The sequence below is a fragment of the Bacillus rossius genome, chromosome 11, assembly GCF_032445375.1.
Source record: "Bacillus rossius redtenbacheri isolate Brsri chromosome 11, Brsri_v3, whole genome shotgun sequence".
Lineage (NCBI taxonomy): Eukaryota > Metazoa > Arthropoda > Insecta > Phasmatodea > Bacillidae > Bacillus > Bacillus rossius.
Genome location: NC_086338.1, coordinates 5,198,400 through 5,219,782, shown reverse-complemented (window position 1 = coordinate 5,219,782; position 21,383 = coordinate 5,198,400). Strand labels below are relative to the sequence as shown.

The window sequence follows — 21,383 nt, the reverse complement described above, 5'->3', positions numbered from 1 at the left end:
CCCCTGGGAAAGGGGTCTTCGGTCCACTGGCACAAAGTTTAAACACGTGGCATACACCGGCCTAACAAAGAGTAAGTCACCCCCTTAAGGCGATTGGTGCATGGAAAATATTACGAAAAAACTAATTTAACTGTACATTTTTATTTTTGATGCTTCTTTTTAAGACATAATATACCTAGGATATTTTTAATAAACTTTTTTTTACTGAGTTATGTCATTTTAAATGCATTTATTTTTATTCCAAGCCAGAATTATTTAGATAACACATAATTATGTTAAACTTAATTATAGTTCAAGAAACGAGTGTACGAATAGGTTTCTGCACATATAAAAGTAAGAAGAAAAAATTTTCATCGTCAAAATTACAGTTTAATATTGACAATTTCCATTGATCACTGCTGGACTACTTCAGGAGCGAATTAAAGAATAAATTTAAATGAAAATGAAAACATAATTGGCAGAACACTATTGAGTTATGTATATATTTTCATATCATTTTGTTTTTGATACGATCCGACTCAAAACATGCCCTCTGGAGTGACAGTTCTAGTGCTGCGTGTAAAACTCTCGCCGCCGGGAAGAATGTCCCCGCGACGTGGCGCTGAGGGCGGCGCTTGTCGCAACCAGGTAGTCCGGCGGAGCTCCGGCCGGCGGGCCGCAGCCTGCGGAGGGGAGGGGTAAGAATGGGGTGTAGAGGGATGACGAGAGAGGAGACGGAAGAAACGAAGGGTCTGTCAAGGTCGCGCTCATGGAGCTAATATACAGTAATACATCTGGAGAGGACAAGGGAAGACCAGCAGAGGATGCGAGGTGAAGCCGGGTATCGGCTGGAAGAAAATGAAAAAGAGCCAAACTCGCCTCGCGCGGCCGAAGAATCCTCCAAACTAAACTCGCAACAGCTCCGAAATTATCAAAACAATCAAACTGAAAATTTTACTGGAGTATCTATAAACATTTTTCCCCACATCGCTTTAATATTTTTTTCGAAACATGAATGCTTTCATTTTTAAAAATTAAATACTTATTTACTGCCAAAAATTTTTGTGATTACGCAGAGTAAATTACAACATCGAGGAAAATTTTTTGTTTGCAATTGTAAGTGGGGGACACTAGCGTATGAAATAAGGAAGAAGCCTCAAATTTTATTTATATACCCCTTTTGACGCATTCAACCCCATACTTTTATATTTACAGAGAGTTGAAGTGGGAATAATGTTTCAGTGGGTAACACTACCGACATATGTCTTCGGAACGCACTTCTTTTTGTTATTATACATCTCAAAATTTATAATTTCATACACAATGTTTATAGAAACGAATTCTTACTTACCTCATTTAATCTATTACAAACCTCTTGTAATATACGTGTATTAGTAGAAGAACCAACGTAACATGCAAACCTTAGGTAAACACTGGTAGAGAATTGTTTGGAATAACTGTAATGCTATGCATATACTGACAATGTAAGAAACTTCCAATTTTATTAATTGTTTGCATAAGAATTAATAATTTTAAAAAAATCATAGAATAGGCCTTTATAGACTGAAAACCTTTCACGTAGTTTCAAGTCGCGTACATAAAAGTTTTTTAATATATATAATTACCAAATATTGTTGAATATATTTAAAATTTTTATACATGTTACAACACACATATAATAACAAACCTATATAGTGTATAAAAAGACAAACGCCAAATTTTAGCATTTTGTATTTCTTTTCTCTGTGTGAATAAAATAACAGTTCTTAACGTAGTTGCTAATACTGTACTATATTTCTAAAAAAAAATTACGAAAACCCCTGACATCGTCACCATAAAAATGATAAATTTGCAAAATAATTAAGGCACATCTTTTAATGCTACGAAGCACACTCTTAAGAGAAATGTTTTAAACTTATGTTGGGATGTAACTAATATCTTAAAAGCATTCTGAAACCGTTACTTTGAGGGAAACCTTAATATACCGAACACCATACCATCCTTTAATCGAGTACGATTTTCGCTTCTTAAGACCCATTTGTCTTCAAAATGCACTGTACTGTGTAAGTAATAAATCAGTCTTAAAATCAGTTAATTATTTTATCTTCCTATTTCGTATTCTAATTGAGATAAATATCAGATAAGCATGTGTTACTTGTATCACGACATCAGTAATTAATATTTCATTTTATTTTTTTGTTAACTAATGTGCATAGGGCAGTGCACTAGACATCACTACCTGTGTGTAGTGTTGCGTTACACTTTTTAACGCATTAGAGTTTACATAAAATGATAAATTCAAATTTTCGTTTAAAAGTATAAATATCAGAGATCAATTTAATTAATGTCCAGTATAACTCAGTCAGTAAAACATTCGGAAATATGTATAGGACCTGTTAACCTAAATATTTGTTAACAGTTAAACTGAACTAAGATGTGTTAGAGTGGTTTTTTCTCTGTCCGTATATTAGAGGTATGGAACATCAATAAATATAGTTTAAAAAACTAAAGAAACATGCTTTTAAAGATTATCAAACTAAAAAGTTAAAAATAATTTTAAAATTTAATTTATGACAATAGTACATAAGCAATACTAGTATAAATGAGAAAAAAAGCTTGAGGCGCTTTGTGCCATATTTTTTGTATATTAAGCGCCCCATGCTTTATTCTCATTTATACTAGTATTGCTTATATACTATTGTCATAAATTAAATTTTAAAATTATTTTTAACTTTTTAGTTTGATAATCTTTAAAAGCATGTTTCTTTAGTTTTTTAAACTATTTTTATTTTTAACTTTTTAGTTTGATATTCTTTAAAAGCATGTTTTTTTTTAGTTTTTTAAACTATATTTATGTATAATTATCATAGTGAAATGAGTTACCGACACTACCTATTACCATCTGAGATAACTATTTGGAGTTGCAACGTCACAAAGAAATGGTAAAGTCTCTCCGAATCATTTACAGTTAGATGTATGGATATAATCTTAGTATTTACCAGAATAAAAAACATTTTTTTTCCGGCGTGGCCGGGAGTAGAACCCACGATCGCTGAATCCGAAAGCTGACGTCTCAGAAGTTTTTTTTTAGGTTTTTAATAGGTTTTTATTTTTCGTAATTGTCACAATACATGGTTTGCAGGGTTATTTAGACATACCAGCAGTTTCCTGCTCTTTTGCCAAATTTTTACATATTAACACTTCAGTTTTTACATGGCACAGAATATATACATATCATAAAAGGAAACTTTAAAAAACCTTTTGTCTTTGCCTTTGGAGCCATTGGGCTCAATGTCTTCACATCACTGGGAAATGCACACATTATTACATTTAGTATTATTTACAAATAATTAAAAATGAATAAATACAGATAAGTGTTACAAGAAAACTGAATATTATTGGTTTAAAAACTAAGCTATCAAACAAACAAACAAACAATGCGCTATGGTTGCCGTCCATTAATGGCTACACCGGTATGGCACTGTGGTTGGCGTCCATACTATACACATATATACATGATATACACTGCACTTTCACTTTGGATGGTGTCCCAGTGGAGATCTTGGGGCCGCCCAGTCAGGGCGGCCTGCCGGGGTGGTAATCTGTAATGAGTTTGTGTGGATAGGGTCTGGTGATGTCGTGTTTGCCAATGTTCTGTATCAGTGTAGACGGGTGTTGTGCAGCTTTGTGGAAGAATTTGTCTGTGTATCGTGTGACTAGAGATCTTGGTGATTGTGTGTTTGCAAGGTCATGTAGCTGTATGTTGGTTACGTGTCTGTATTTCCCGAGTGTGGCTCTGAGTAGTTTATTGAAACATGTATTTAGTTGGTGGAAACGGATGTCGGGTACATGGGCAAATATTACTGATAAATACAATAAGATAGGTACTATGTACGCCTTGAAGAGGCGTACACGGTCCTGGTCTGGGAGGGGGCTGTAGGGGCGGAGTATGGGGGAGAGCGAGTTGAATACGCGATAGGCCCGGGCAGTGGCCGACGAGAAGTGCTGTGAGAAGCACAGTGTGCGATCCAGTGTCACACCGAGGTATTTCACTGAATCGCTCCAGTTGATCACTGCGCCTCCCACGAACAGTGCTGGTGGCTGACGGGGGCGGCGTCTGGTGAAAAGAATTGCTTCTGTCTTGGCGGGGTTGGGAAGGATTCCCCAGGACATGAAGTAGGTATTGACAGAGACAGTGCTTATCAGAATGAAATTACAGAACTACTTTTGTGCAAGGAAATGTATTTTACAAATACATTTCAAGAGAAATCACCTTTAAATGAAATAGATCTTGCTGACATGGAAGAAATAGACTTAAGGTGGGTTTACGATTGAAAATTAAGAATTAAGACTTAAGACTTAGTCCTGTACTTACCATATGACTCTATGTAAACTAGTGGAATGGTTTATGATTGTCGTGTGTGAATTTTGACGGGTCGTGTGCGAACCATATGATGACTTAAGACTTAACAGAAATGGTTATATTTTATATTTTTCGTTAAGACTTAAGGGAAGCGACCAATCACAACAAACCGGAACCTTTCAACCGGAAGTTTATGTCTTATTATTGGACTGAGCGAGGCAGTATTTTGGGTTAGAATTCGTATGTAATTTGTAATCATCATCCATTTCGAAAAATAGATATCCCATTTGTCAATAACCTATTTCAAACCTGCTTCTCCGTTTCGAACAATGGCCGACCATGTGTTTTGTTCTGTGATTGGTTAGAATTAACGACTTCTATGGCAATCATAAACTGTAAAATGTAGTTTTGACTTAATCGTGTGCTCGATGTTAAGTTATAATTCTTAAGGAAATCAATCGTAAACCCAGCTTTAGATTTAGAGGCCAGGCCCCTTTCAAGTGACGAAATTTCTCTTGAAGGGCTGAAATATGTTTCTGGCTATATAGCTCACCGTTTCAGAAATAAATATCCTGACCTTGGCACTACGGATTTCAATTCGGAGGACGATAGCTGGATACATGTATAATCAAAGGGTAACTTAAAATGTCCCACTAATGAATTTTTTGAATTAATAAAGATCGCTGAAATGTGTTTTGATAATATTCATGGCAACAATTTGTGCAAAAAAGAGCGGATTTTTGAATCACTGACTAAAATTATTTGCGGAACTACTGAAAATAAATATCCAGAAGAAGTTTTGTCAGGACAAGAACGTATATGCGTATCAAGTATTTTAACATGAAATATTTTAACGAACAAGACCAAAAACGCAAAGAAAGAAATAAGATGAGGAAAACTACCCTCTAAGATTTTTCAGTGTGATAGTGTCCACTTTCCTTCACCATAATATGTATGTTCATAATTTATTTACGATGTTTTTTAATTACTATATTTAAGAAAAGCATTTATTGTGAATATCGCAGCAACTATGTAGGGCTTAAGGTATTTATTGTATTCCAAATATTGAGTATGTCATTTTTATTGCCTTTATTAAAAATAATATATATATTAACAATGTAACAAAATTGCGATATTTTTGTATTGCTATTGCAATTTCGTTTCTTGTAAACATTATTGTAGACTTTTTCATATTGAAATTAAATTTGCTATAGGGTTGTTTGTATTTTAATTTTACAGTTATAAGATTTTTTATATGTTGTTTACTGTTTACAAACATTTGAAAAATATTTCCTTAACCATATTTCCATTTCCATGGCAATAGTCTTGTTAGCTTTTCGGGTAACTCTTCTACATGGATGATAAGATGGTGCGACATCTAAAACATATCACACCACCTTTACATAACTATAAAACTAAGAGGTGTTTTCTTTACATAATATTAAATCACAATGTTTCCTTGTGGCGTAGGTGATTTAGAATTTCCATTTATCTAGAAAAATGGGCTTTCAGAATGTTTTTTAACACACAGTGTTTGGGAAGGTTTTTGAAGAAAAAAATTGACTACGCGTTTTATTTTTTTGCAGCTGAATTCGGGCACTTGCATGAAATATAATTCATCCGTAGGAAGCGCAATGGTTTAAAGTATTGATGTTGAAGATTTGAAAAGATTTATTGAAATAGTGTGAGAGAATGAGCGAGTTGAGTGAGAAGAGTGCGGGAGTGGCCACATGACGTCTGCGCAGTTGCGGACAAAAGATAATCCATTCCGCCTCCCCATGGCGAAGGATGAGTGAAAGAGAAACCTGATAAACCTTCCCCTCCTCCGGGCACAATAGAACCTTATCAGCTGTGTGTTAGAGGGAGAGCGAGATACAACCTTCGAGGTTTTGTTACTTCCTGCTAGATGGCAGGCCGCAGAGCGACCACCAGCGACACCCTTCCCGTATGAAGGCCATCTCGCCACTGACGAGCTGGAACTAAGCTCCTGACCTCCCTACATAGTAACGGTCACCCACATAGGCATCTAGACTCTTTAGTGGTCATATGATAAAAAATTCATTGTTTTCGGGCCTGTGACCGTTTTTTTTACCGTGCACCAATCGCCTTAACAACCAGATAAATTAAAAAAATAAGATTTCCAAAAAAAAAATTAAAATTATAGAAAAATAAAAAAAAGGTGACGAAATGCCTAATTTCCGGCACAAAATAAATTATCCTAATCAAGCTTGTGATAATCACTGGTCGATGACGAAAGTGACCTTGTCGTTGGTGTTGAACCAGAAGACACCAGGGATAATCATTTTTATTATAAACATACACGGAAGATGAACGTAGCAGAGAGATTGATTATACCTCATGGGAAGATCCTAACATATTGGTTGACAGGCTAAGACTTCTACATGGTTCGCTTTGTGCAGGAAACTATTCGAGCATCAAAGAAATATCCTTCATACTTAAAGAACTGAGGGAAGCTGGCTACATAAAATAATGGTTTCCATTAATTGCATGTGTACTTAAAGAAAAATTAAGATTTTTAAAAAATGTACTTTATCATTTCTCGAAAGCTCATATCTAAATAAATTTATAACTAAAAGGTGTAAAAAAGTCACCACTGACATCCAAAATGTATATTGATAAAGTCATGCATGTATTCATGTCATGTTCGATAAAAAAAAGTAATTGAAATTAGTTGGAGCATTTGGAGCTGTTGGAGCAGTTGGAGCATTTGTAGCATTTGGAGCATTTGGAGAATTTGGAGCATTTGGAGCTGTTGGAGCATTTGGAGCATTTGGAGCTGTTGGAGCATTTGGAGCATTTGGTGCATTTGGAGCCTTTGTAGCATTTTGAGCTGTTAGAGCTGTTAGAGCATTTGGAGCAGTTGGAGCTAAGAATTAGTCGTTTCACGTCTATGCAGGGCTAAATGTTTATAAGATTGCTGGCTTTCGCAAGTGATCCTTTAGTAGGATAGAAATAATGTAATAAATATTATATTTGTAAAAGAACTTGCGGTGTTTTATTTCTCGAAGCTGACATTTTTCTGGTATTTAAATTAAATTTTATTTTCAGCTTCGTTCATAGATCGAAGAAAGTTTCGATTCAATGTGTAAAATAATGTGTGATTTTTTCGGTGAATTTTGAAATTTTTCCCGAACTAATAAGTCAATAAATACAAATATCTAAAATAGCGGTCGTAATGGTTTAAAGGATGATGGTAATAGATGATTTTAAGTCTCTTTTAGGACTTTGATAATAATTTATTATAATAATTATTTTTTCCATAAAATTATTCTTTTGCATCATCCAAGGATCGAACCAAGAACAGGAATTGATATAATCAATCATTTCTTTAATGAGTGAATTTTTTGATGAATTTTGTAATTTTATCCAGAATTTCTAGCTAAATAATTACACGATTCCAAGATGGCGCCCAAATTTCAAGATGGCAGGCACTTCAGTAATAATAAATGATTACTGCACTCTAGCGGGTAAAACTTAGACAAGAATGATGGTAATGTACTCTATAAGACGAGTACACGCACAAGAAGGTGTCCTCCAGCAGACGAAAACAAGATGGTGGCAATGACCTCTAGCAGGTGGTAGCTCCTGGTAGCATGTACTGAACGAGAAATGGCGGATCCATGATGGTCGTCAAGGTAAAATCTTATTTCAAGGTCAAAGTAAAATTTCACTGTTTTTTTTTGCTCTAATAGTTTCGAAGCAAGGACAGGAATCGAAGTAAATCAGTATTCTAATAAGTATTTTTTTTTTCGAATCTCTAGCATTAAAATTATGTATTTTCAAGATAGCGACCATAACGAAAAGTGCAACGGTGTTTTTTAAAATTTTTATTATTTCATTTGATTGATTAATTTTTTAATGATTTTTAAATTTTTTCCCGATTTTCTAACAAAACAATTACGGATATTTAAGATTGTGACCGTAACGATAATTGTTACAGTTACGTCTTAATACATGATGGTGGTTCTGTCTCGAACATGTGGTGCTATTATTACTTCAAATCAAAAAAAATTACAAGTCCGAATATGCATGTTATTTTTATATATACCTTATTTTATTCTCAGTTTGGTAAATGTCTCGATAGCCGTGCGGTTAAAGGAGTATGTTTTCCAATCTAGAGATCAGAGCTGCGATTGTTCGAATCACAGCGCTTTCAATATATTTTGTTAAAAAATTTAAATTTAATATGTCGATAAGGACCATAATAGCTATGGTAGGTAATGGAACATCGACCTTATGTGATGAATCAGAGCGACGCTGGCGCTCTCTATGAACAAACAGCAGAAACAAAGTCCTTGGTATCCAAGATGGCGGCCTCCAGAAGAACAAAAAAAAAATCAAGAGCGTTGCTGGCGCTATCTAGGAACAAAAAACAGAAACAAAGTCGACGGCATCCAAGATGGCGGCCTCCAGTGGAACAGAAAAATTCAATATGGCAGTCATGACGAAAATTTCATCATGAGTGGGGCGTTCTATTTAAATATGGCGGATCCAAGATGGCAAAAAAAAAAAAAAAAAAAAAAAACAGATTAAGGTCGAAACTGTAGTCGTTTATTCCTAGATGTCTAAAAATTGTAACGATCGTAAACGCTGAATTTTTTTTACATACCTACAATGTAAAGTATTTCCCCAGTATATAACATTATTTTTTCAAACGTTTTCTTTTACTGTAAGTTCTCACATGCTCTGTGGTTTTTAAATAAAATAGTTTGATTTAAAGTTTTTTGTCCTAAAGTCATTTGTCCTAACTAAGTTTTTCATAATGTCGTTTTTCCTAAAATCATTTGTCCTAAAATTCGTTTGTCCTAAAGTCGTTTGTCCTAAAGTCGTTTGTCCTAATGTCGTTTGTCCTAAAGTCGTTTGTCCTAATGTCGTTTGTCCTAAAGTCGTTTATCCTAATGTCGTTTGTCCTAAAGTCATTTGTCCTAATGTCGTTTGTCCTAAAGTCGTTTGTCCTAAAACTCAGAGTAAGGATTTATCGATACTGGAACCGTCGTTTGTCCTAAAAGTCGTTTGTCCTAAAGTCGTTTGTCCTAAAGTCGTTTGTCCTAATGTCGTTTGTCCTAAAGTCGTTTGTCCTAAAACTCAGAGTAAAAGTATTTTGAAGCTGTTCCGTCGTTTGTCCTAAAATTCGTTTGTCCTAAAGTCGTTTGTCCTAAAGTCGTTTGTCCTAAAGTCGTTTGTCCTAACGTCGTTTGTCCTAAAGTCGTTTGTCCTAATTTTTAGGACAAACGAAATTAGGATAAACGCTTTAGGACAAACGATTTTAGGACAAACGCCGCACCCCCAATATGTATTGTACGGATTAGCGCCAAAAAAAATCGTACAAATATAAAATAACTTTCATTATATGCTATCTTACGTCCTATTTTCAGAACCGCCTGCGGAGATAAAAAATTCCAATTACTTTTGGAGATATCGAATTTTTTAATATTCATTTTTTGGCGACTTTTTTAAAAAAAAAAATGTTAAAAATCCGAAAATACCTTTATTCTGTGCTCTTTAACTTCCTCTTTTCATTAAACCCGGCGGAGATCAGAAATTCCAAATACTTTAGGAGATATGGAATTTTTTAATTTTCATGATGTGCACTGATGCGGTGTTTAAGCGGGAAGCCTACGATTCACACATCCTTCTGGACATACCCAAATACTCACGTTGGCAAGCCTTCTTTTCTTAAAATTAGCAAGAAGTAATTAAAAATACTTTAAAACACTGTGGATGGTTGGTTATATTATTTACAATAAACAAAAAAAAACCGAAGATGCACGATCGGGCGTTTGCCTCTCGTCTGTTGAAAGAAGGCTTGCCAACGTGAGTATTCGGGTATGTCCAGAAGGATGAGTGAATCGTAGGCTTCCTGCGTTCACCATTGTTGCTTGTTTACAAGTATGAGTTTTTTTTTTTCCACGACGTAGTTGAACGACTACATCACGTAAAAAGAAAATTACGTGAGTTCCTACTGTTCATCCTTTTTCCCGGTTTGTTAGGTCAGGTCAGCTACATTATAAATACTTTAAAATAAACAACCATTAAAATTAATTTTTATTATTTTTAATGTCCGTTCAGTTTCAAAGTATTTATACTGTAGCTGACCTGACCTAATCTACCTTTGTCCCGTTTTTTTAGGTCAGGTCAGTTACATTATAACAAGTAAAATTAATTGATATTATTTTTAATTTCCGTTTATTTTGAAGTATTTATCACGTAACCAACCTTATGTAATGGAAAATTTCTGTTATTTAGGCATTCACGCACACACTGCAAAATATTAAATGGCGTCTGTTGAATGATTACATAGGGCTTGTATTGCAAAATAAGAATGGCGATATCTCCAAAAGTAATTGGAATTTTTAATCTCCGCAGGCGGTTTTGAAAAGAGAACGTAAAAGAGCATATAATGAAAGTTATTTCATATTTGTACGATTTTTTTTGGCGCTAATCCGTACAATACATATTTACCACATTTTTTTTTAAGCAAACACTGTTTAGATAATGGAATTTAAATAGATTATGAAAAGTAGTCAGTTAAATTATAAAAAAAGATGTTTGAATATTAATATAAATATATTTTTAAGTTCCAGTGGATTTATAATTACATACTCAATTTGTTTATTTATCAAACTAAAAAACTTATTTATAGGAAAGTTAAAAACATAATACGGAAACAGCATAAAAATATACGAACTGTAAACAAACTTTAAAGATAAACACAATGCCTTTCAGATATTTTTTGAGGTTATAATTTCATCCGTCCTTCCGTACAAAGTTAAATATTGGCAAGTTTGATAAACAAACATTTATGACATTTTCCCGGCCATCTGATTGGCTGCATATCACGGACTTTTGATAGTGATCATTGCGAGGCTTGTTTAACGCGGACAAACGAGACTATTAGAAACTTACAATTAAGACAGCATTTCTTGAAACGAATTTATGCATCTTCCGGCAGGACGAAACGATTTTGGATTGATTACATATCCTAGACTGTAGAGTAGACTTCTGTTCAACGTATATTTGTACTTTTTGTGACCATTTTCTTCTTCTTCCTTGATTGTTATGGCCTTGGGTGGTACCCGTTCAGCCAGAAATGAACAAAAATGAGGGGAAAAAGATGCATTTCACACAGGAATTGCACAAAATAAGGCCGTGGGCCCTATTCTTGACGCTGCTGGAAGAATTCCGCTAGCGGAATTACTGAATTCCACCAGAAATTTGCTAAACCCTATTCTTGAACACTCGCTAGCGGAATTATGTATCGGAATTACGTCACAAACTACTGGAATTATTCCGTCACCTCGTGAGCTGGCGGAATCACAATTCCGGTAGAGATTTGAGCGTTGTTCTTTGAAACCATGATTTGTCCAAAATGGAGTCTCTGTTATGGTTCTGAAAAATATTTAAATCGTTTGTATGTTTGGTTAGTTTAGGTTAGCTACATTTAAATCTCGTTTAATAATGTGTGTGTTTATATACTTATATTAGATTACTTCATTTAAAACCAGAAAAAACTTATTCGCTTCATTATGTTATGTGATTATTCAGATAAAAATACGCCATGTGATGCTTTCAACCTTCAAAATTCGTGTGTGCGTGGCGAGAAAACTTTTGTAACAATTTAACTAATATTTAATGTTTTAAGTATTATTACATTTGTTTGTGTGATTTGCAATGGCAGGTATTTAAATATTACGTTATGAAAGTTATATTTACCATCTTCCATTAAGTACTTAATATTGTACCTACTTAGCATAAAAAACATTGAAATTTTTGCTGTGTATAAATTTGTGGCTTATTTGACGTATATTGTGATAAATACAATACCGGTAACGTAGTTTCTATATTACGTAATTCGTTTTTGACACCAAATATTGCAATCATGTGTCATGTTTTGATGGAACAAAACTATAGTGGTAGTTAGATTATGCACATGTATTCGTTAAAAGTACATCCATCCCGGAATTGAAAAGTACTTAATGAGTCCATTTATATATGAGTTTCCCACCATGATAAGTGATTGTGAAAATAAAGGTTATCCTATTTACCCTTCCCTATCTTACAAACAGAGCCAACATTCCTACCACGCAAATAATATGATTGAAAACAACACACACCGATGAAAACCCACATAAGTATTATTAAATAAATGATGAAAGAAGATATAGTTAAAAATTTTGTTTATAAATTGATAAGATTGTTTTCAAGAAGCCCCTACACCAAACAATAACAAACTTTGGTACAAGTTCCGTATTGCTTATCCAGGTGTATCCAGATATACCTTTGATTCTAATGGCATAATCCTGTACACCTGATCCTGTGTTATATGATCCTTATCTTTTTTATCAGTGGGAAGGCGTGTAGCACCGACTTGTTTCGCGCGATAGCGCGAAACCTGATGTAAAAAATAAATTACGTATATGATAAATAACATCAGATTTCGCGCTGTCGCGCGAAATGTGTCGGCGCTACGCGTCTGCCCACTGCTAAAAAAATAAGCATCATGTACCACAGGATCAGGTGTACAGGATCATGCCAACAGGATCACAGGTTAACTTGGATACACAATACAGAACTTTTACCCATTTCCCCCCGCACCATGATGCCAGATGATGTTCATAAAATTTTATAATTTTGTATTGACTTGCAGTTATAAAAATCTTAATGTACACATTCACAATTGTTTGCTGAATCAAGAAACACCGCATAAAATTTATTTTCACCTCAAATTTTACACTAACATAAAAAGTTGCGGCGAAGTAAGCAGAAACAAACTAAGAAACGATTACTTTTAAGTGATAAGAATTTTAAATTCTATCAAGTAATCAGAAACAATAAACTAAAAAACGAGTACTTTTAATGGATAAGAATTGTAAATTTTAATAAAAAATCCACACGAATTTGTAAATATTTTCGCAAATATTTGCATGTTTTTAGTAGTTTTTCTAAAATAAAATAAAGTTGTTCATTTCATAACACAATATATTTCCCCGATTTTTTTTTCATATAAGCCATACCATTCATTTATAATTATTAGTTTTGTAATTATTATACATATTACATAACCTCCACGTCCATCAACTAGAGAAAATATACGAGTATAATGAAAACATTTAACTTTTAATAAGAAATGGTCCTTCCCTCGTTGTGATTGGCCTTCTACCAGTGACGTCAACACAAAATTGGACGTTGCCATACTTCCATAAAGACATTTCATAAACCCGACAATGTTGATTCCGGTAGCAGCAATAGCAGTTTCAAGAATAGACATTTAGCTGTCTAGCGGGTTGAAACTTGCGGATCATTCTGCTACCGGAATTATTCCGGCAGCGTCAAGAATAGGGCCCCGTATGAGAAAACCCGGCCACAGCCATTCTCTCGGTGTCTGCAAATCGTCTGTCTAATTAGCAAACCTCGTAACTCCACTTTTTGTCAAAAATTGGTTTTTGGTACTACTATATACTCAGTTATGTGTTATATTACAATTCCAAAGATCATAACAATAAACAATCCCTATGGGCTACAATCCTATTTTCAGAAAACCTCTTATCTCCAGCTGTCGATTTCCTGCATATTAGCATACCTCGTAACTCCATTTTGTTAGTTAACAAACACAGTGTTATTGTTGGACTGTCTATTAATTGTTTTTAAAATAATATTCTAGTTGTTTCGATATTGTTTGTACGTATGGACAGGTACATTTTATTATTATCTCACACTTTACCTATTGTCCATCGGTTATTTATGCATACAAAACACTTATTGCAATAAATTATACTTTTCAAACTTTTGTAATACAGGCCATAATATCAAATGTTTTGGAGGTAATGTCTAAACTATTTTATACGATTTAGCTATCCATTCTTCATTTCAGAATGTCAAGAGCCAAGAATGATTTCGGCATGGATCTCATGAGTAGGGGAGGTTGGGGTTAACTGGACCGGAAAATTTCTTTCCTCGTTATTTTGCAGAAATAATGTCAATTCTTACAGTTTTATTTCATGAACATTAACATACCTATGCACACCAGCTTTAGTATTGTCATTGTACATGTATCTCTTACCCATTTCAGAAAAAAAAATTAAAAAAATAAAATAAATTTTGGTCCAGTTAACCCCAGTGGGTGGGTTAACTGGACCACACATTGGGGTTAACTTAACCATTTGAGTGAATGTAGTAAACATACAATCTCGTAGCTTAAAATGTAACATATATAACACAAATCCTTCTGAATTGAGTTGATTATTTTAAAATAACCAAAGTAAGGTCAACTTTCTTCAGTTCTAGTGGACACTGAATTTAGTTACATCAATTGGGAACCATATCATGTTCTTGTAACGAGCTCTTGTGCCATGCATTGGGCTAGGTAGCTTAGCAATTACTTCGCTTGAAGCAATGAAGGTCTCTTCTTCATTGGCAGCTTCAAATTTGGTTGTGGAGACAACCCTCTTGTAAAACTGAACTGCAAGTCCATCATCATACATTTTCACAACTTGAGCAACATAATTGCGGCTGCTAGTTGGAGTTTTGCCTTTCACTTTAACCACAATAAAGTCTCCACTTTGAACTGATTCAATATCTTCATCGCTGTTGAACAAATCATCAGAAGAATCAACAGACTGTAATTGATCAGGATCTTTTGAGTCACTGCTGCTTTCTTCCAATATTCGACGTGCTCTGTATGTCTTGACTTCAGTCCTGTTTCGTTTTGTTGACGATTTCTTTGCTGCTCTGTTGTTTGCTGCTTCCTGCAGCTGTCGTTTTACAGGTGTGTCTGTGAGGACAGTTGATTTTCCTTTCCTTCGACCATTTTTTGTTTCTCGTCTTTCAACCTTGGGATATGGCCAAATGTCTTCAGGAGACCTAATTGTTGATTTCAGTTCCTCAGAATTAGGTTCAGGATTCCCTATGTTGTCATCTCTACATGTGCTTGGCCCTTCACCTGGGGAGTCATATTCTGCTGACGATTGAGTTGTTAGAGGCTGGTCTGTTACATACGATGACATAAAATCTTGGTCAGTAAACACATTTGAGTTAAAAGGTTCAATGCCACTAACACTAAACCCCTTCAAGATGTTTGCTGGTGTAAAAGCCAAAGGGTAAGCCACACCAACAAGGCCTGCAATGTCATAAATGGTAATTCTTGGTGCACTGGTAGGTGTTCCTGTGAAGTTACACATGAAATCAGAGCACGCACTGTTGTATTTAGCCTTCAGAGGTCCAAATACCGTCAAATCGAGGGGCTGCATTTTGTGACTGCAATGGGGAGGAAAAGTTAGTAACACAATTCCATTGTCCTTAGCAAAGTTTAGACAGTCAATACTACTATGTGATTCATGATTGTCCAATATGATTAATTTAGGTTGGTCCTTAGTAGGTCTTTCATGCTTTGCAAAATGCTTCAGCACAGACAGAAAGAGTTCACTTGTCATCCATCCACTGGGACTAGCTCCTCCATCACTTCCAGGTGGAGCACCTTTAAGCATGTGGTCTCTGAAATTTTTCCTTGGAAAAATAAAGAACGGTGGCACTACCTTTCCTGTCGCTCCTGCGATAGCTGTAACAGTAACCAAAACCCCTCGTTCAGCAGTAGTCATTTGTCCTACTTGCTTTTTTCCCATTTCAGCAAGAATTTTTTAAGGTTTGTGAACCGTTGTTACCCCTGTCTCATCGAGATTGTAGATATCTTGAGGACCAAATTTGAACTTTTCTTTTACATATCGCAAGTTGGTGTAGAACACAGAGACATTAGTTTAGTTGAATCCCAAAGCCCTGTTCAAAGCTGTCTGCTCTGGAGTTCGTAAGGCCAAGTTATGACGTTTTCTGAATTCTATGAGCCAGTCCTCACCTGCCATTTTTGTCATTTCCCAATTAGACCTAAGTGTTTTTCCATTAGCCACTGCAAATTCATAAGCAAGGCGCCTTGCTGCAACTTTTGTCAAACCATAATGAATGTTCGAACTTGTCATAATATAGTCCACCAGAATAAGCTCTTCATCCCTGGTAAAAACTTGCAAATGTTCATTCTTTGGACGAAAATTCACTTTTGTGATATCTTCTGTTGCTCTGTATTTTGTGACATAACGTTTTACTGTGCTACGAGGGATCCCAGATAGTTTCGCAGCTTGACGTTCAGGCATCTGTTCATTTACTACATAATTCACAGCATTTTCCAGCTCTGCTACAGAATATGACCGGTTTTGAGTTGTACGAGCACGATTTCTTGGCATTTTCTGAAAGAAAACAAAAGAAATAAACAACTGAATTTAAAAAACACTTATTCCATATAATTTTAAATTTACTACACAGGAATTGATAGAACAATTGTGCTGCAGATATGTGAAAATACGTATATAATAAGCTTACAATTTTGGGGTTAACTGGACCGGTCCACTTAACCCCAAACTTTAATGGTCCAGTTAACCCCTCATGCACTTTTTTCTCTTAACTGCAAATAGCATGTAAACAAACTTGTAGGTGACTATAACATTATGTATTTTTGTTAAGCAATAAATAGAAAATTAGCCTGAAACAATAAATAGTGTAAGCTACTAATAATTCATGTTTTAGGATCTTTTATCTGCAGCAAAATAAATTTACTCTTACCTGTGAAAATTAGTTTTTTGTTTGTACTTCTGAAAGTATGGTATTCACACCAGCCATATTACTTTACACAGAACAGCCAACCTTATGCAGTAAACATACAATGAGAGAATACAAAAATTTCCTTTACATATAATTTCTATTGACGTGGTCCAGTTAACCCCATGGTCCAGTTAACCCCAACCTCCCCTACCCCTTGTAGAACATCATACATTCTTTACGATATTGGCACTTTCATTGTTTTCTTTTACTGTTTTCGATTTGAAAGCCAAAGATGGCTTCTGTTATCTGTGGAACGAGACTGAGAGGGGCCTTGGTTCAAATGAGTTTGCTACAATAATTTGCAACTTCATCTTGTCGCAACTACCTTTGAGGAACGATGCCGGCAAATTGATACTGTATAGTGATGGTTGCTGCTATCAGAACAGAAATGTGACTCTCGCCAATGCACTCTTACAGATATCGGTGACAAAGTGTGTAACGATAGAGCAAAAGTTTCTGGAGGCAGACTCCATGCACTCGAAGATAGAAAATAAGCTGAAAAACAAGAAGATTAATGTTCCAGCTGACTACATTGCAACTTGCAGGGAAGCACATAGAAATCTACGTCCATATGAAGTTCATTATTTGACTCACAGTTTTTATAAAAAATTTGATCATGCTCATCCATGTGTTACCGACATCAGAGCCTTGAAGTACACTCCAGATGGGATTATTTCCTACAAGTTGGGTTTCACAGAAGAGTGGAAGAACTTGCCTATTCGCAAAAAGAACATTACTGCTAATAATAGCAGATCCTCGGGTCCACTCGTGCCGAATCGCCTTTGATCGGAGCACGTGGACGTGGTCGGAAGTTTCCGAGCCGCGTTTCCGATTCAGGATGTCCAGAATATTCCTCGCTGTTTTAGTATGGAGCGCAGCGAGTATATAAGCAGGCTGCTAGCACGAGTTCCACAGAGTCTTCTCTCAACCGGCTGCGTGAATAATGCGGTGACCACGACCCGCACCTTCGATCATCGACGCCGAAAGGCTGCTCGCTGAGGTCTTCAAGCTGCGCACGGATGCCGAAAAAGGCGGTAAGAGAGGCCGCAAATTATACAAGTCAGTTACGGACTTGGTGATAATTCAGTGGTAGCCCAGTAACAATTTGCAAGTTGGCACGGGACTTCGGAAGTAAAAAGTATGTGTCGGACTTTGCAGTAAAATGACCAAGGGGAACATAGAAAATTCCGCCGAGGGTCATGAAGTGGTTTGCGACTAGGAGCATAACAGAGTTCTGCTCAGCAATACTTTAAAAAAAATATATTTTCTCGTTCTATTAATACGGTGAAAATAAAAGGTGCTACTACTTGATTAAAACGTTAAGGGCGTAGTGCAGTGGCATTAGCGGGACTATCAGTCGTGGCGTTTAAGACTACCTATGAACATAAACAAGGAGGTAAATTTTTAATGAAAAACTGTTTTAAAATAATTTCAAGCAACAGCATGTTAGGTGATTTGTCTCCAATTCTCTGCACTAGTATAGTGTTCGTTTTATTACCAAATAGTGTGAATTAAGAGCCGGCGAAAATGTGCAAGTATCAGGGAATCAGCACGGCGACAGAGGTAGAATAAAGAAATTCGCTCCGTCAATGTTTCCGGTCCGACTGGGGTGATCAGGTCAAGGATCAACGGAAATAAAAAAACACTCGCCGCTATCACTTAAACGACACTGAAGATTTTAGCCAATTTTATTTGGGGAGAAGTGTTGAAATTTAAATTGTGTTAGAAATATCTCGTTCCTAAGTCTCTGGTACTGTTAAAACAATGTCTAATTTTGATCTGTAAGTGAAGGTTCAAGTATTTTGTATTAAAAAGAATTTGTAATTATAACTAAAAGAAAAGGGTCCAGTTAGAATTATTTATTGAGGAATAATTTGTGTGGTTATGAGAAAATGTTTAAAAAGTAGTGAATGGTACGTAATTTTGTATAAATTTATTTCAGGTGTTTTGTTGGTAATCGCTGGAACATGAATTGTAGCAGTAATGTGTAACAGCCAACATAATAAGAAAATTTATATTAATGTATGAGGATTATATGTGTTTGTATAATGTGTGAATAAATCTCTGTACATGCCGTACTAAATATGTGTTATACATTGCTCTGTGTTTCCTTAAGCTCTTGTTGCCATTCTAATTTCCAACGACTAGGTAACAGTATTATTCCTTCGACTTCTACCACACTTCATGGGATGTTTACAAAACTCAGATAGAAGAAACTCTCACTACTGGTATAGGGGCTGCAAACTCCACACAGGATCTTTATGATCTGTGGCAACACTCCATCACATCTGCTATAAAACTCAGCTCCCCACCAAAAAAACTTTCTCTTCGGTCATGCAAACCATATTGTGGTTGGTGGACTCCGGAATGTGCCAGACTTAACGCAAAGCGCTTACAAGCCTACAATTTGTATAAGCATGTAAGCAATCGAGATAATTTTCTATTGTACCTCTCCCATCAAGCCCGTTTCAAAAGGGAAGTGAAATCCAGTAAACTTCAACATTGGAGGCTCTTCTGCCAAAAGATGTCTGCGCATACCTCTACTACAGAGATTTGGAAAGTATTACGGGTACTACAAAATAAACCACCTCAGCCTTATACAGACACCATTGGTCCCAAGCTACTGGAAGCTATTCACCAACATATTGCACATGCCTATGTGCCTTCTTGGCCGGAATTGCACTATGAATATCAAGCCACTCCTTCCCTCCCACCAACTGGTGGCACAGAGGTTCTTACATCCACAATCCAGTATCAGGAATATCAAGCAGTCTTACTTGTTCCCGCAAATCCCCAGGTATTGACGGGATCACGTACCAGCACATTCAAGAAATGCCACCATTAGGACACATAGTCCTTCTCTCTATCATGAATAGAATTCTTCAGGAAGGGACCATACCATATCAATGGAGACACGCCCTCATCATTCCGCTTCTTAAACAACGGAAAAATCCTGCTCTGGCCACTTCATACCACCCCATTGCATTGACTTCGTGTGTAGCCTAAACCTTTGAACATATACTGAAATTGAGACTGGATTGGTGGCTAGAACACAACCGCTTGATCAGAAATGAGCAGTTTGGCTTTCGTAAATACAGTTCTACCATTGACCCACTTGTAGTCTTGGTGCAGAAAGCGAAGGATGCTTTAGCTACGAAGAACATTCTGACGGCTTGCTATATAGACCTTGTATCCGCTTTTGATACGGTTCATGTTCCTACTCTTTTGAACAAGCTCACCAAACTTGGAATTCCACTGTCTATACTTAAGCTTCTACATTCCCTGTTGGCACATCGTTCTCTTCACTTAAAGATTAGCAAAACTTATACCTCCGCCAGAGACGTGTACTGTGGCACCCCGCAAGGTGGGGTACTCAGTCCTTTACTTTTTATTTTGTATGTACAGGACTTGATTTTTCACATTGGATCCCATGTAAGGTCTCTAGCCTATGCAGATGACATTGTGCTTTATCATCTAGCACCACATCAGCTTGATGCTGAGGAGAAGTTGAATGATGCTCTAAACAAACTGGAGGTCTGGCTAGACAACAACAGACTTGTTATATCTCTAGAAAAAACCAGAATTATGTTCTTTACCCGCAAACGCTTTGACCGCTCTACTATCAACATACATATTTATCATGAGAAACTTCTTTTTGAATCATCACACTGTTATCTAGGCGTAGAACTGGATGGTCTGCAATGTATGACCACTAAAATGTACCAAGCTGTTAATATGATTAAGGTTCTGAGTCATACCGTCTGGGGTGGAGACCCAGCCACGCTTCTGTTATTTTATAAAGCTTACATTCTCTCGAAACTGGAGTACGGCTGCATTCTAATGGTCCACATATGTGCTACACACCTAACTACTGTACAGAAGATACAAAACCGTTGCCTACGACTTTGTTTGGGAGCCATGAAATCAACACCTATTGCATCACTTCATGTGGAAGCTAACATCTTTCCCTTCCATCTACAACAACGATATCTGCAAAACCGTTATTGGATCCGTACTTCCACATACAGGCTACATCCACTCTGCAATACTGCTAAGAAATTGGGATTCGACATTACACCATGCCTTCAGAATTATTCCAATATTTTACCACTGGAAGACCGCCCGGCATATTTCACTATGGACTATCAAGCGCTGTTTTATGTTAGTGAGGTGCATAACCCATTTCCTGTCAATAAACAACTCCTTGTTCCACGCGAAGTGCACTACATGCACCAGGATATTTTGCGAACCCATCCTGGAATCCTTCATATATATACTGATGGATCTAAATTTGACAATGTTACTGGCTCTGCTTACTATGTTCCTCAACTCAAGAAATCTGGTTTATTTAAACTACCCATTGAGGCAACAATCTTTT

The 21,383-nt window shown here is 36.1% G+C and overlaps 1 protein-coding gene across 2 annotated transcripts in view; it reads right to left on the bottom strand.

Annotated features, from left to right (window-relative positions):
- The window catches only part of LOC134536589 (gastrula zinc finger protein XlCGF57.1-like), a 331,362-nt gene that overhangs the window by 100,285 nt on the left and 209,694 nt on the right, over positions 1–21,383 (bottom strand). The window contains exon 1 of one of the 2 annotated variants that reach the window (XM_063376347.1): positions 11,270–17,809. The exons of the other annotated variant lie outside the window; for it this stretch is intronic. Coding sequence (XP_063232417.1) covers positions 11,270–11,305 — 36 coding nt within the window. The 5' untranslated portion in view covers positions 11,306–17,809. Of the gene's footprint in view, positions 1–11,269; positions 17,810–21,383 lie in introns of those variants that run through there. 2 annotated transcript variants of the gene reach the window in all.